At 53.7% G+C, this 15,150-nt stretch overlaps 1 protein-coding gene across 2 annotated transcripts in view; it reads right to left on the bottom strand.

Moving 5' to 3' along the window:
* Positions 1 to 10,234, bottom strand: part of SCN4A (sodium voltage-gated channel alpha subunit 4) — a 53,500-nt gene extending 43,266 nt beyond the window's left edge. Inside the window, exon 1 of one of the 2 annotated variants that reach the window (XM_074557527.1) lies at positions 10,109 to 10,234. Coding sequence is in view for 1 of the 2 variants with exons in the window: in XM_074557526.1 (XP_074413627.1) it covers positions 8,026 to 8,083 (58 nt within the window). In the remaining variant the exon portion in view is untranslated. Of the gene's footprint in view, positions 1 to 8,025; positions 8,184 to 10,108 lie in introns of those variants that run through there. The other variant, XM_074557526.1, reaches the window with a different exon arrangement.
* Between the last annotated feature and the right edge of the window lie 4,916 nt (positions 10,235 to 15,150).

Here is a 15,150-nt window from a genome sequence, read left to right on the forward strand (position 1 = left end):
CCCTTTGGTGTCACAGACATCTTTTATGAAAAATAATTTTCTTAGAATTTTTCCTCCTGAGAAGCTGAAAAGTCTCAGGAACAAAATGTAAACATTGATTATCTGCTGCTGTGGAATGCAACAGGTGCATCTGTGATTGGTCTCATGTGGTTGTTTCTAATTAATGGCCAATCACAGCCCAGCTGGCTCGGAGCCACAACCCTTTGCTATTCATTCTTTCCTTCTCTATTCTTAGCTAGTCTTCTGATGAAATCCTTTTTTCTATTCTTTTAATATAATTTTAATAAAATATATATAATAAAATATATATAATAAAATAATAAATCAGCCTTCTGAAACATGGAGTCAGATGCTTGTCTCTTCCCTCATCCTCAGACCCCTGTGAACATGGTCACACTTTGGGATTAGGGAGAACTGGACATTTACAGCCCTGATGGGAAAAGAGACTGTAAGTGGAGCTGGGAAGGGGCTGAGCCTGGAGCAAAGGAGGCTCAGGGGGCCCTTGTGGCTCTGTACAGCTCCTGCCAGGAGGGGACAGCCGGGGGGACAGGGACAGAGGAGAGGGAACGGCCTCAGGCTGGGCCAGGGCAGGTTTAATTTGGGCGTTGGGAAAATTTCTTCATAGAAAAGTTGGCCAGACTTTGGAAAAGTCTGCCCAGGGCAGGGCTGGAGTCTCTGTCCCTGGAGGGGTTTAAAAGCCCTGTGGATGTGGCACTTGGGGACAGGGGACAGTGGTGGGGGAGCAGTTGGGCTTGATGCTCTCTGAGGGCTTTTCCAGCCTGAAAACCCGATTTTCGGACTCCATCTGATTTAGGGAGAGCTCTGTCCTTGCTGCGTGGGGTTATTTAATGGCACAAACAAAGCACATCACTGCAAAAGGAGTCTGGTCCCAGTCCAGCTTGTGGCCCCAGCTGGCCCCACATGGGTGGGGGGATGGACCCCAGAGGTGTGATCCCATCAAAGCAAACAAAAAGGGAATTTTGGGTCCCAGGTGTCTCTGAGAGGGGACAGTGCCTGGGCAGGGGACAGAGGTGCCGCCAGTGCTGCTTCTCATGGAATTGCTCAGGACATACACCCAGCTCCTGCTCCACTTGAGCAGCTCTGGAACCTTCCACTTGATAACAGGGAGCTCAAAAATGCCGAGAAGCACAGGGCTGTGCTGAGTTTATCACCCTAAATCCCAGGAGGAATGTTCTGGTGCAGGGGATCACAGAACAGCTCAGCTGGTAATGGATCCATCGGGGTCATCAGAGGGAGTAGCACTCAGGCTCCAGCAGGACCCACAGGGCCCATGGGGGCACCTTCACAGAATTCACAGAATCACAGAATTCAAAGAGTCACAGAATCACAAAAGCACAGAATTCAAAGAGTCACAGAATCACAGAATCACAAAAGCACAGAATTTACAGAATCACAGAATTTACAGAATCACAGAATTCACAGAACAGGGTTGGAAGAGACCTTTAAGATAATCAAATCCAACCCAGCCCCAACACCTCAACTCAACCCTGGCACCCAGTGCCATATCCAGGCTTTGTTAAACACATCCAAGGATGGTGACTCCACCACCTCCCTGGGAATTCCCAAAATTTCTCCAAATTCACAGAATTCACAGAATCACTGGGCTGGAAGAGACCTTCAAGATCATCAAATCCAACCCAGCCCCAACACCTCAACTCAGCCAGTGCCACATCCAGGCTTTGTTAAACACACCCAGGGATGGTGACTCCACCACCTCCCTGGGCAGCCATTCCAGAACTTTATCACCCTTTCTGTAAAACACTTTTTCCTCATATCCAGCCCATATTTCCCTTGGTGCACCTTGTTACTCGACACAGCCTCAGTTTCCCTGGCAATGGGCATTAGCAGAGCTGTCAGGAGCAGGGGCTGTGCCATTGCTGTCCCCGCTCATGCCGGGGCTGCTGCCCGGGTGCTGCCACCGCGGTGCCCAGCGCTGTCCCCGCTGCCGGAGGTGGCTCTGCCTCCAGCTGCCACCAGCGATCAGCGCCGGGCTCAGGTTTCTACAGCCCCATGACTCTGCTCATTCCTGTCCCGGGGAGCCGCTGCGAGCAGCCACAGCTCTGCTCCTGCCCCTGTCCCCTCTCCTGCCCCGGTCCCCTCTCCTGCCCATGTTCCCTCTCCTGTCCCTGTCCCTCTCCTACCCCTGTCCCTCTCCTGTCTCTGTCCCCTCCCCTGTTCCCTCTCCCGGTCCCTGTTCCCTCTCCTCCCCCTGTCCCTCTCCCTGCCCCTCTCCTGCCCAGGTCCCTTCTCCCTGCTCCTGTCCCTTCTCCCTGTCCCCATCCCCTCTCCCACTCCTGTCCCCTCTCCTGCCTGTATCCCCTCTCCTACCCCTGTCTCATCTCCTGTCCGTGTCCCCTCTCCTGCCCATGTCCCCTCTTCTGCCCGTGTCCCCTCTCCTGTATCTGTCCCCTCTCCCTGTCCCCATCCCCTCTCCTGCCCCTGTCCCCTCTCCTGTCCTTGTGCTGGACCCCCCGAGCCCCTCCCCGGCCATGGACCAGCACCAGGAGCGGGCTGGGAGATGCTGGGGCAGGGCAACAGATGAGATTACACTGGGGGGCTCAAAGGAGGTGTTACCCCTGGCATGGGAATTCTTTGTGGCTTTTCAGGATCTTTTGCAGCTCCTGGTGCTGCTCTGAGCCCTTTGGGGCCACTCAGAGGGGATGGGGTGTCCCCAGGGAGCAGGAGCAGGGCTGATCCTGTGTCCAAATCCCACACAGCACAGGGGAGAACCCACCAGCATCTCTGGTGGCCTCCCAGCCTCGGAAACAAAGCCAGACCAAACTCCTTGTGCTGCCACAGGTAAAGTCAGTGACAAATCTGGCACAAGTCACCCACGAGGTCCCTCTCCACCACCGGAGTTCTCCAAGAGTCCCTGATTAAGGAAGATCCCTGCCCCTCATCTTTCCTGCTGGGCAATCAATCCCTTTAAAATGTCTCTACAGAACACTGATGTATTTGCTTTTTAAATTTTGGCCACCCAGCTGAGATGAATGGCTCCTTTTTGCTGTGACACTGTGGCACAGAGAGCAACAGAGAACTTTCCTAGGGAAAGGCTGTGAGAAGATCAGAGAAAAGAATGATAAATTATTCTTAACTTATGAACATGTGGAATGGGTTGTGGACATTTGTTTACCAAAGGATGATTTGTTAATTAGCAACGGTGATGGTGTTGGACTGGAGAACCAATTAGGTCCAAGAGTATTGTAACTGTCTATAAATAGACAGTTTCTAAATAATGATGTAATAACAAAGAGATTGATCAGCCTTCTGTGAATCATGGAGCCAATGCTAATTGTCACCTGGCTGGGGGCTGCTGCTGTGACATGACACAGGTGAGCTGCACCTTTGGGACCCTGCCCAGGGCATGTCCTGGGTGAGCATCTCAGCCCCCAGTTCCTGTACCAGGAATTGCCAGCAGGGAACTGGGAGCAGCTCCTGGCTCAGGGGTGCCCAGGCTGCACTTGGAGAGAAATTCAGCTCCCCTTGATATTTTTGCTGCTGAGGGCATACAAAGGAATCAGGCACCAAAGTAAAACAGGACTGGTTTGGGAGCTCCCAGGGATGCTGTGTAAGAGGATCTGTGTAACAGGACAGTGTGGGGCAGGTCCTGTCTGAGGCTGCTGGTAAAGCCACCCCATCCAGGCACTTCATTCTGCCCAGAAAATAACCTCCATGGGCTGGGGAAGAGAGGGGAAGGGCATTCTTAGCTCTGAGGGACACAGGGGCTTGGGATCTCCCCTCACCTGCCTGACCCAGGCTCCAGTTCCTCCCTAAAGCATTTATTTTTGGGGGGATAACCTGCAAACCTGTAGCCTCCTGTACTCTGGGGTGTTGTATTTGCTGAGAAATGCCCTGGCAAAGGAAGGAAAAATGCACCTGACTCCATGTTCTCAGAAGGCTAATTTATTTCTTTATTATACTATATTATATTAAAGAATAATATACTATATAATATATGATATATTATTATATTATATAGTATATACTTATATATTATATATTATTATATATTATATATGCTATATAATATTATATATATGTATATTATATAATATAATATACTATAAAGAGTACAGAAAAGATACTTACTGAATGCTAAAAAAATAATAATGAAAAACTTGTGACTCTTTCCAGACACAGCTTGGACCTGATTGGCCAAAGAGTGAAAACAACTCACAGCACAATTCAATGAAACAAACACCTGTGGGTAAACAATCTCCAAACACATTCCACATGAGCACAGCACAGGAGAAGCAAATGAGATGAGAATTGTTTTCCTTTTTTCTGAGGCTTCTCAGCTTCCCAGGAGAAAAATCCTGGGTGAAGGGGTTTTTTTAGATAATGTGAATGCCACACTGGGGGGCACCTGCAGCCCTGGAGTTTCCCAAGGAACCAGAGAGATGCAGCTTCCCCCTGGCACACAGGGCTGGGTGAGAACAGGACACAGGGAATGGCTCCCACTGCCAGAGGGCAGGGCTGGATGGGGTATTGGGAATTGGGAATTGTTCCCTGGGAGGGTGGGGAGGGGCTGGGATGGAATTCCCAGAGCATCTGGGGCTGCTCCTGGATCCCTGGCAGTGCCCGAGGCCAGGCTGGACAGGGCTTGGAGCATTTGGGGTAGTGGAAGGTGTCCCTGCCACGGCAGAAGGTGGAATTAAATGGTTTTTAAGATCCCTTCTGACCCAACCCTTTCCATGATTATCAGATCCCTGAGCCATTCCTAACCCTGCTCTCCCAAACCTGCTGTGTGTCCAGGAAACCTCCTCCCCACCCCTGCATGCGTTGAACAGGTTTTAAAACCCAAAAATTCCATAGATTAGGCTCCCAAGAAAACACAAATTTGCTTCAAACCTAGCCAGGGCAGCAGGAGTGACAGGAGCTGTGTTGGAAAATCTGATGGGTGCAGAAAACCCTCCTGGCATGGTCCCAGGGATGCCACGACCTCAAAAAGTCCTGTAGGCTGTTTGTTTGTTTAGTTCCTACTGTATTTCCCACAAGTTTTAGGGAAAAACATGGGAATATTGAAAAAATCTGTTGTGAAATGTTTTGGTTTTATTATCCACAAATGGCACAGGGGGTGCAGGTGGGGGGGGATTCACCTCAGCTCCTGCAGAATATTCCTGTGCAATATTCAGGATTATGGGAGTTTCTCTCAGGGATTCTGGCACCCTCAGTTGTGCCAGACAAAATCAACCATTTAATAAACAAATTTACATTCCTTTCTCTGCCGTTTATGAGTTTGATGCTTCCACCCCTGGAGAAATTTTGGTCCCTTAATTCTGTGCTCCATCACAAAAACCATCTGGAAAGATACAAGAAATCTCCAGGATTTCCTTTCACACACAAATGGCTCTTAGGATTCTTCTGTGGGAATTCCAGCAGCACAGTGGTTCTGGAAAATTGCTGGATTTTTAGGCTGCTTTAAAGGCAGAGGGTGGGAGATTTTAATGAGAAAACAACACCATTAAGAAAATTAAGTGACCCCAAGCCTTCTCCCACTCTATTTTAAAATAGTGATGGGCTTTAGAGTGAGGATTTTTTTTTTTTCATTTTCCAGAGTTATGCTTTGAATTGCAGATGTTTTAAGCACCCAGCAGGGCCGTGTGGCTGTGACACCTCTGGCACCGGTGGCTCCGTGAGTGGCACTGAGTGACACGTCCCCAGGGCGGGTTCCTGTCACCACCGCGGCTCTTTGCCCTGCTCTGGGGGGGTTTGCTGCTCTCTGCCTGCAGCGTGGCCCGAGCCAAGCGTGCCAGCAGGGATGGGGGATGCTTCCAAGTGCATCCGTCACCAAGGGCTGCCTGGAATGCCCCCGAGCCCAGCCAAAAGGAAGGTCCTTCCTTGGGAAACGATTCCAGAGCCAGCCCAGCACTGCTGGGTGCCTCTTCCCAGCCAGAGCAGGCACTGAGATGCTGCAGCACCTCCTGCTCCTCGTGTGCCACCTCTGTACCCCAGCCTGGCGGCTGCGTGTCACCCTCAGGTCACCAGGGCAGCAGCACAGGGCGATGGGGAGGGACTGGGGACAAGGGATAGAGGGACAGGACAGACGGAATGGCTCCCACTGCCAGAGGGCAGGGATGGATGGGATGTTGGGAATTAGGCATTGTTCCCTAGGAGGGTGGGGAGGAGCTGGGATGGAATTCGCAGAGCAGCTGGGGCTGCCCCTGGATCCCTGGCAGTGCCCAAGGCCAGGTTGGACGGGACTTGGAGCAGCCTGGGATAGTGGAAAGTGTCCCTGTCATGGAATGGGATGAGCTTTAAGGTCTTTCCAACCCAAACCATTCCCTGATTTCATGATTTTGAGCACGCTGAGGATGAATTCCCTGCTATAGGAACGATGTTTTTTGCCTGCCTCGAGCAGAGAGGAGCCCTCCCAGCACTCTGCAGCCTTTTCCAGGCAGCAGCCAAGCTGCTCCAGCCTGGTGCTGCACTGGGACAGGGACACTCTGCAGCTGTGCTGGGGGTTTCCATGGAATGGGATGGAATGCACAGTTCCTTTGGAATTATGTCCCGTTCCAGCAGCGCCTTTGTGTGCTCTGCACTGCCCTGGCTGCTCTGCACCTGCCAAAATGAGCGCTGCTCCCTCCTCCAGCTCCTTGCAAAATCCAGCAAGGAGCTGGAGCCCATCCCGGCTGTGCCTTCCTTTGGAAAGCCAAATCCTCCGTGCAGAACCTCCAAGGGAGGCATCAGCCCCGAAATTCCAGCCCTGCAGAGGCACCTCCGCTCCTGCAGCAGCACCAACCCCACATGGGAAGGAATTCCCCGCAATTCCCGGATCGCTGCTGCCCGGCAGCTCCCGGGGCTCGCCGCCCTGGGGCTGTACCTGCTGTGCTCAGCGTGGGGGTGGCACACACGGCCCGGGAGTTGTGAAATCCTGGGATGCTCTCCCCGGCCGCAGATGGAAATAGGAGGTTGCACCATCCTGCAGCCACGCACTGACCCTTTCCTGCCCGCAGCCGGGGATGCCACCCCAACCCCACTGCCGCTGTCCCTGCCGGGGGACAGGGCATTGCTGGAAAGGGGACACCGGCCTGGGTGGCGGCTCGGGGTTATTTTGGGGGGATTTGGCAGTGTTGGAGGCTTGAGCAGCCAGGGAAGGGTTAAAGTTAAAGGGGACCCTGCTCTTGCCCACTGCCCACCCTGCACTCGGGTGTCAGCCGGAGCTGCGGCTCCTCCCGTGTCAGGCTCGGAAAAGATCTGAGCCGTGCCGGGAAGGGAAAGGGACAGGGAGGGGACAGCGAGGAGAAGGGAGGGTGGCGTGGGGCTGCAGTGACCTCCTGCCTCCCCAGGCTCGGGGAACAGCAGCAGGGATGCCCCCAGCCCTGGGGGATGCCAGGAGAGGCAGCAGATCCCGCAGGGATCCCCAGCACAGCACCAGGAGCGGGTCCCAGCCCTGCTGCCCCCGTGGGATATGCAATATTGGGATCCCTGCAACTGGAAAATGCCCCTTTCCCACTGCAACCTCTGGATCCCAATGCCCTGGAGCAAACCCTGCCAATCAGGACCAGCACGGGGCACCTGGAGCTGGCACAGATGCTGAGCCCATAACCCCAGGGATCTCATCCAGATCCACCTGGAAATGGAGAAGCGGAACACAAAGATGAGATATTCCAGGGATTTATGGATCCCAGGAAGGAGGCAGCAGGACAGGCACAGGGGCTGAGCACCCTCCCTGCCCTCTCCTGTGCTAAACTGGGATCTTTTCCCTCACAACTTCCCAAAGCATCCACCACCTTCTCCCCTTTTCGCCCTGCACAGAAACCACCTCCTTAATCCAACCTGCTGCAAACAGAATCTCATTAACCCAACCTGCTGCAAACAGAATCTCATTGATCCAACCAGCTGCAAACAGAACCTTATTTATCCAACCTAAACAGAACCTCGTTAATCAAACCTAAACAGAACCTTGTTAATCCAACCTGCTGCAAACAGAACCTCATTGATCCAACCTAAACAGAACCTCCTTAGTCCAACCTGCTGCAAACAGAATCTCATTAATCCAACCTGCTCCAAAGAGAAACAGTGCTGGGCGTCTCCTCATGGCTCTGCTGCTCGGTCTCATAACCCCAAATCCAGCAAATTTCCCTGAGTGGAGCTGGAGCTGCCCAAGGGACTCCACAGAGCCAGGCAAAATCCTGAACTGGACCCTTTTGCATGCATTACAAAATAGAAAATGCTATTTAAATATTAGCACAGCACGGCCAAGGCAGGACTTTGTGCTCGTTAACCAGTTCCTGTAAATATGCTCTTTCCCCCTCAAACCATTATAAATAAAACATTTTTTTCCTGGAAAGAACCAGAGGGGGCAGCTTCAGTGCTGCCTCAACCCATCAAGGATCTCCCCGGGATAGTGGGAGTGACTGGGATGTCCTGCTGTCCCCAGGGCTTTGTGGAATTGTTGTCCCTTGGTGGCAGCCGCAGTTCCACCCCTCCCTGACAGCTCCATCAATGCCCCGAGGGCAGGAAATGCTCGTGCTCCTTGGAAAACGTCCCTCTGCAGGGACGGGGAAATGGGGGGAATGGGAGGAACGGGGGGAATGGGGGAAATAAGGGGAATGGGAGAATGGGGATAATGGGGAATGGGGGAAATAAGGGGAATGGGAGGAATGGACGGAATGGGGAAATTGTGGGAATGGGTGTATGTGAGGGAATGGGGGAATGGGGGGATTGGAGGGAAGTGGGGGAAAGTGTTGAATGGGGGAATGGGGCAATGGGGGAAATTGTGGGAATGGGGGGAAATGGGCAGAATGGGGGGAATGGAGCAATGGGGAAATGGAGGGAATGGGGAAATGGGCAGAATGGGGAAATGGGGGGAAATGGGGGAAATGGGGAGATGGGGAATGGGGGAAATGGGAGGAATGGGGAAATGGGGGGAATGGGTGAATGTGAGGGAATGGGGGAATGGTGGGAATGGAGGGAAATGGGGGGAATGGGGCAAATGGGGGAATGGGGCAATGGGGGAAATGGGGGAAATGGGGGGAAATGGGCAGAATGGGAGGAATGGGGCAATGGGGAAATGGAGGGAATGGAGAAATGGGCAGAATGGAGAAATGGGGGGAAATGAGGGGAATGGGGGTATGGGAGAATGAGGGAATAGGGGAAATGGGGGGAAAGGGGGAAATGGGGGGTAAAGGGGGGGAATGGGGGAATGGGAAAATGGGGGAAATGGGGGAAATGGGGGAAATTGGGGGGAACGGGGGAATGGGGGGAAGGGAGGGAATGGTGCTGACTGCCCCTGGACAAACCCCAAAAGGGCTCTGGAGGAGCACAGCGGGCCCTGCCCATGTGGCAGGGGATGGCAGCTGGCACAGGGGGGATACAGCACCCAAAAACCCCGAGCTGAACGCCAGCCTGGCACCGTCTGATTGCCGTGGGGGATCCAGCTCTGAACCCCACCCTGGGCTGTGCCTTTGTGCCCACAGCCCCGGAGTGGGAACAGCCTCCCCTTCCCTGGCACCCCATTCCCGCATGGCACAGGGCTCCCACTGTCCCCTCTGCCCTGGGGTCCCCTTCTGCGGCCCCACGGAGCACGGGGGCTCTGCAGGGACAGGGCCCTTCCCGAAAGGAGACACTGGGAGCACCCGCAGACCTTTCCTGCAACCTTGGCTTGCCCAGGCCGGGGTTTATATTTAGACCTGCAGGAGGAGAAGCCAGGAGAAAGGAGCCTAGGCTTGTGCGCCCTGCCCGTGGCTCCTTCAGTGACACGGGGAAGGTGGCTCGGGAGCCCATGGCCTGGCTGGCCCTGACTGTCCCCTCTCAGCCCGACACAGCCCTGTGGCCACCGAGAGCCCGCTGGCTGCTGCCACCTTCGTCCGTGCCCTGCCTGCACGTTTGTGGGGACTTTGACCCCTGTCCTGGACAGTTTTCCATGCAGGGGGGTCCAGCAGGTGTCTCCAGCCCTAAACACCCCCCCAGAGCCTCCAGAGTCCATCCTGGTCCTGTCCACCTCCAGCACTCAGACCGCAAATCCCGGGACACTGCCGGTACCGCTCCAGGCACGGTGACAGTGGCAAACCTAGGCACATCCCTGACCCTGCAGCCCCGCCCGGGGGCCTGGCAGCCGCCCAGCGCTGACCCCGGTACTTACTGTCGGGTGGAGAGTGCGAAATCCCAAGGAGAGACCTTTTAGGGCCAGAATTTCCCTCTCCTTCGACTCCTGGAGCCTTTGGCTCGGCGAGTTGGCAGCGCAGCTGCTGCTGCTGTCAGATGGTCATGAGTGAAACCTGAGGACATGCGGGCTCCTTCAGGTAGCCTGGCCCGTCTCAGCTGCGGCATTCGTTCCGTTCCGTTCCGTTCCACTCCGCGCCAATCACGGCGGTGGCGGGGCCGGAGCCCCCATGGCTGCATCGCCCCCATGGCCCCCATCAACCCCATTATCCCATCACCCCCATTACCCCCATTGCCCCCATCGACCCCAGCCCCCATGGCCCCCATTGCACTGCCCCCATCACCCCCATGGCCCCCATGACATCACCCCCATGGCCCCCATAGCCCCCATAGCCCCCGGCCCCCATGGCCCCCATGGCCTTGCCACTATGGCCCCATTGCCCCCATCACCCCCATGGTCCCCATCATCTCCATCACCCCTGGCCCACGCGGGGAGTTCTGCCCAGGCACAGTGCAGTGCCCCAGGTGTGCAGCAGCTCCGGGCCGGCTCCAGCGCCCCAAGGGACACGGGGAGGTGGAGGGGAGGTGGGAGCCACCCTGGCCAGCGCCTTCCCGGCAGTGATGGGCTGGGAAGAGCAGCAGGACAAGTGTGAGGGCCAGGGGGCAGCCGGAGCCAGCGGCGCTGCCAGCGCTGTGCCCAAGCCCGAAACTTATTGCTGACCCTCCAATCCACTGTCACTTCTGGAAATCTATAAATGTTGGACAGTGCCACCTCTCCAATGACACTGAACAAACCAGCAGTCCATCAAATTTCTCCTCCTTCATAAAAGAATGCAAAACAATAAGTTATTTACATAAAGTGTGTGAGAAAGTTTGTTTCAAGAATGTAAACATCAGAAGGCTTAGAAAATCTTAAAAAATCAGGGCCACAGAGACCAAAGATGTGCTTTGGGAGGCATCACTTGGATCTCTTCAATTAAAAACCAGGGCCCTTCTGGCTGGCTTGGAGCCCTGAGCAGGCTCAGAATGGATAAAATAAAGGCAAGGAGGGAGGGAAGAGCCCAGAGCAGCTCCCAGGGGTGGCTACAGGCATGGCTGGCACTGGGAGCCGGTGGACAGTTAGCCACTGATCTGTATTGTCCCACCCTTCACATGAGACTGGAAATAGAATAAAAGTTTTTAAAACACCTCTCATTTACCCCATCTGTGAGTCAGAAAAGGGCTGAATCCAAGAGGATTCACACTGGGAGCTAAGCAGCAGAACAACAGCCACAATCCAGGGATATGGAGCATTCCCTGTGCATCCCAGGGTTTGGCTGGGAGGACAGCAGGGACAGGGACAGGGACAGGGACAGGGACAGGGACAGGGACAGGGACAGGGACAGGGACAGGGCCACCCTCCTGCTGTGCCTCTGGGGACTTTCCACTACTCTGTTGGTCACAGCAGGAAATTCAGGGGATGTTTGGTGGCTCCCAGCAGCTGCCTCAAGCGCAGCCTTGCCACTACAGGGGGACTTTTTGTGTTCCACAGGTCCATTTTTGCTTTTCCCAGCCCAAGAGCAGGCCTGGAGTGAGGCTGGAAACCCTGGGATGTATCTCGTGCCCTGTGGGATGCGGGGACACCGAGGGTCTGTCTGCAGTTCTTCTGCCTGCAGAACCAAGGAAATCCCAATGGGAAAGGGAGCTTGGGGCACCCAGAGGCACTGACCACACTGATCAGGGTGGGAAAAATGTGTCCTTGGATTTCCAGGGTGGAATCAGGGCCATGCTTGGTCCAGCCTTGGGTATTTGAGGTGCCCTGGCTTGTGGTACTGGATCCACCACAGGATCCCAGTATCAGGGAATGGTTTGGGTGGGAAGGGACCTCAAAGCCCATCCAGTACATGGCAGGTACACCTTCCACTGTCCCAGGCTGCTCCCAGCCCCAATGTCCAGCCTGGCCTTGGGCACTGCCAGGGATCCAGGGGCAGCCCCACCTGCTCTGGGCACCCTGTGCCAGGGCCTGCCCACCCTCCCAGGGAACAATTCCCAATATCCCATCCAGCTCTGCCCTGTGGAACTGGGAGCCATTTCCTGTGTTCTGTCCCTCCATCCCTTGCACCCAGTCCCTCTCCAGCTCTGTTCACTGCCATCTCTGTCCCTGCTGTGTCCCCATCGTGTCCCAGGGTCTCTGCCTGTGACAGTGTTCACAGGGGTCCCAGGATGAGGGAAGAGACGAGGCTCTGACTCCATGTTTCAGAAGGCTTGATTTATTATTTTATTATATATATTCTATTAAAACTTTATATATATTCTATTAAAACTAATCTAAAAGAATAGAGGAAAGGATTTCATCACAAGGCTAGCTAAGAATAGATAAAGAAGGAATGATAACAAAGGTTTGTGGCTCAGGCTCTCTGTCCAAGCCAGCTGATTGTGATTGGCCATTAATTAGAAACAACCACGAGACCCATCACAGATGCACCTGTTGCATTCCACAGCAGCAGATAACCCTTGTTTACATTTTGTTCTTGGAGCCTCTCAGCTTCTCAGGAGGAAGAATCTTGAGGAAAGGATTTTTCATAAAAGCTGTCTGTGACAGCTGCCGGTCCCTGTGCAGGCAGGGAAGGGGCAATCCTGGTGTGCTGGACACAGAGTGGGTGAATTCCCCGAGCTGCAGCACTGGGACCATCCCGGAGTGGGAGGAAGGAGGGGATGGAAGCTCAGGGCACCCTCTGTGCCAGGCAGGGAACCCCGGCAGCTCCAGAGGATCAGGGAACGTGGGCAGGGCACCCCAGGCACCCCGGGTGTCCCCAGCCAGGGGTCTGTGCACAAATCACCAACAGGACGGGGCTGCTGCGGAACTGCCTTGAGCTGTTTCATTTTCCAGCATCGGTCTCATTACATGGTTATGACAATGGGAAGATGCCGCCAGCTCACATCTCAGGCAGCAGACTAAGAATTTAATGTTACAACTCACTTTATAAGTTTTTTGACCAATCACACAAAGCAAAAGCACATTGACAGTAGTTCTATCCAACCACTATAAGCACACGTACCTTTGGTTAAACAATGCTTGCTTACTTCAAGTACAATACCTGCTTGTAAGCCTTAAAACACAACGCACAGAGCTCCATTATTGACCTTAAAACTTCCTAATATCTTGCTAGATAAACTTTTCTGCAGCTTAGAGAGTTATGCTAGACAAGTGTTAATACACAGACCATTGCTCTATTTGTTCTTACTTTTCTACTTTTTGCATAATTTTTCTGCTGACCAATCTCATGGCTGCTGCTTAGCTCTAATCACAATTCTACTGCCTCCAAGGCCTGCCTTTTGCAGCTTTCCCAAAACCCTCTGATTTTGTGGATTCCCACCCCAGGCACTGCGGGTTAACCCGTGCCTGGCCGGGGCTGTCCCAGCTGTTCCTGAGTGCCCAGAGCAGTGACCCATTCCTCACCCTCTGGGGCTCTCAGGGCTGGGCTCAGTGGCCGCTGTCACCGTGGCGTGACAGTGACCAATAACCCTCCTCCCTCTATCACAAATCCTGTTCTGAACCCTCATTGAGGACATTGCCAACGTCCTCATTCTAACCTGAGATGGGGTTGTGGGGTAACTCTAAGAAGGAGTTTAGTCTTCAATCTTTGGCTAGTCCTTCTGGGCCTAATATTTTGTATCAGGAGAGGTCAGTTAGGTGGGGGGGCAATGTTTTGTCCTCCGTTGAGGAAGTTGATTATGCTTAGGCGGTGGATTAAAGGGTTAAAGTACCGTAGGGATGTTGAAAAGTTTGTTTTGTGAGGATGAGTGTTTGGACTATTTTTGGTATTTCTAGGGCTAAAGCGATGCCTAGGGCTGTTCCGATCAGGGCAGTTATTTTAATGGACAGTGGTGTTGTTATTGCAGGGGTTTCTGTGGGGATGACGTCCCCCCGCTCCAGCGCTGCCATCCCCGCCGTGCCCGCGCTGCAGAGGGGCCGCAGTGCCACCCTCCGGCTCCGGGTGGGCAAAACCGCGCCGTGCCCGGGCACTGCTGGGGACACCGGGACACCGGGACACTCTGCGAGAGGAGGGAGCCAGGATGGGGCACTCCTGGGGGAGGGATGCGGGAAGCCTGACCTATTGGGGAAGATGAAACAGGAAAGCCTTACAAATATGATTGCCTGGCAAAAGATTTTGAGAATATGGAAACTATAAGCAAGATTGAAATGAAAGCAAGCTTTGAGATCCCTCAGTTACTGAACAACTGGAAAACAATGGTGTGGCCAGCTGAAGGTGATCCCCTTTTGATGGAACAACACCCTCTGCTTGCAGACAGACCCAAGGGTCAGAGCAGACCCTGCAGCTTGGCAGAAGGGGCCCAAAGAGGAGTTTATAGGGTTTAAAATGTAACACAGTATGGTAATGTAATGATTCTTATAGGCTGTATGTAAATGCTATAGGATTTGTGTCTTGTACTAGACTGGTTAGTGAGAATCAGAATATTCCACACAGAAAATGATTTATTGTATTGGAACGGGAACTTTGCTCACTTACTTTCTATACTCTTACTCTTGCCTCTTAGCTCTTGCCTTTTACTGTCTTACCCCTTTTACTCTCTCACCCTCTCACCCTCTCTGCCCCTCTCTTCTCTCAGCCTGCTCTGAGCTGTGTTTGGCAGCTCCAGCAGGCCTCTGCACCCAGGCCCTTTGCAATAAACCCCAAATTCCTGACCTGGCTGCAGAGATCTCTCATCTCCATCCATCCCAACCGTCCTAACACCATCAATCCTACACTGATCCTGCTCTGCCTGGGCTCAGCCCTCCCAAACACACCCTCAGCATCCTTAGAGTGGAAAAATCTGTGAGATTGTGACAATCTTCAGAAGAAATTCCTCCTTGTGAGCATGGGCAGGCCCTGGCACAGGAGCCCTGGTTCCCTGGCAGTGTCCAAGGCCAGGCTGGATGGGGTTGAGAGCAGTCTGCGATAGTGGAAGGTGTCCCTGCCCATGAGATTTAAGGTCTCTTCCAACACTTTAAGATCCTTTTCCATGATCTCTTGCAGCTGT

Source organism: Zonotrichia albicollis, chromosome 23 (genome assembly GCF_047830755.1).
Source record: "Zonotrichia albicollis isolate bZonAlb1 chromosome 23, bZonAlb1.hap1, whole genome shotgun sequence".
NCBI classification, from domain to species: Eukaryota; Metazoa; Chordata; class Aves; order Passeriformes; family Passerellidae; genus Zonotrichia; species Zonotrichia albicollis.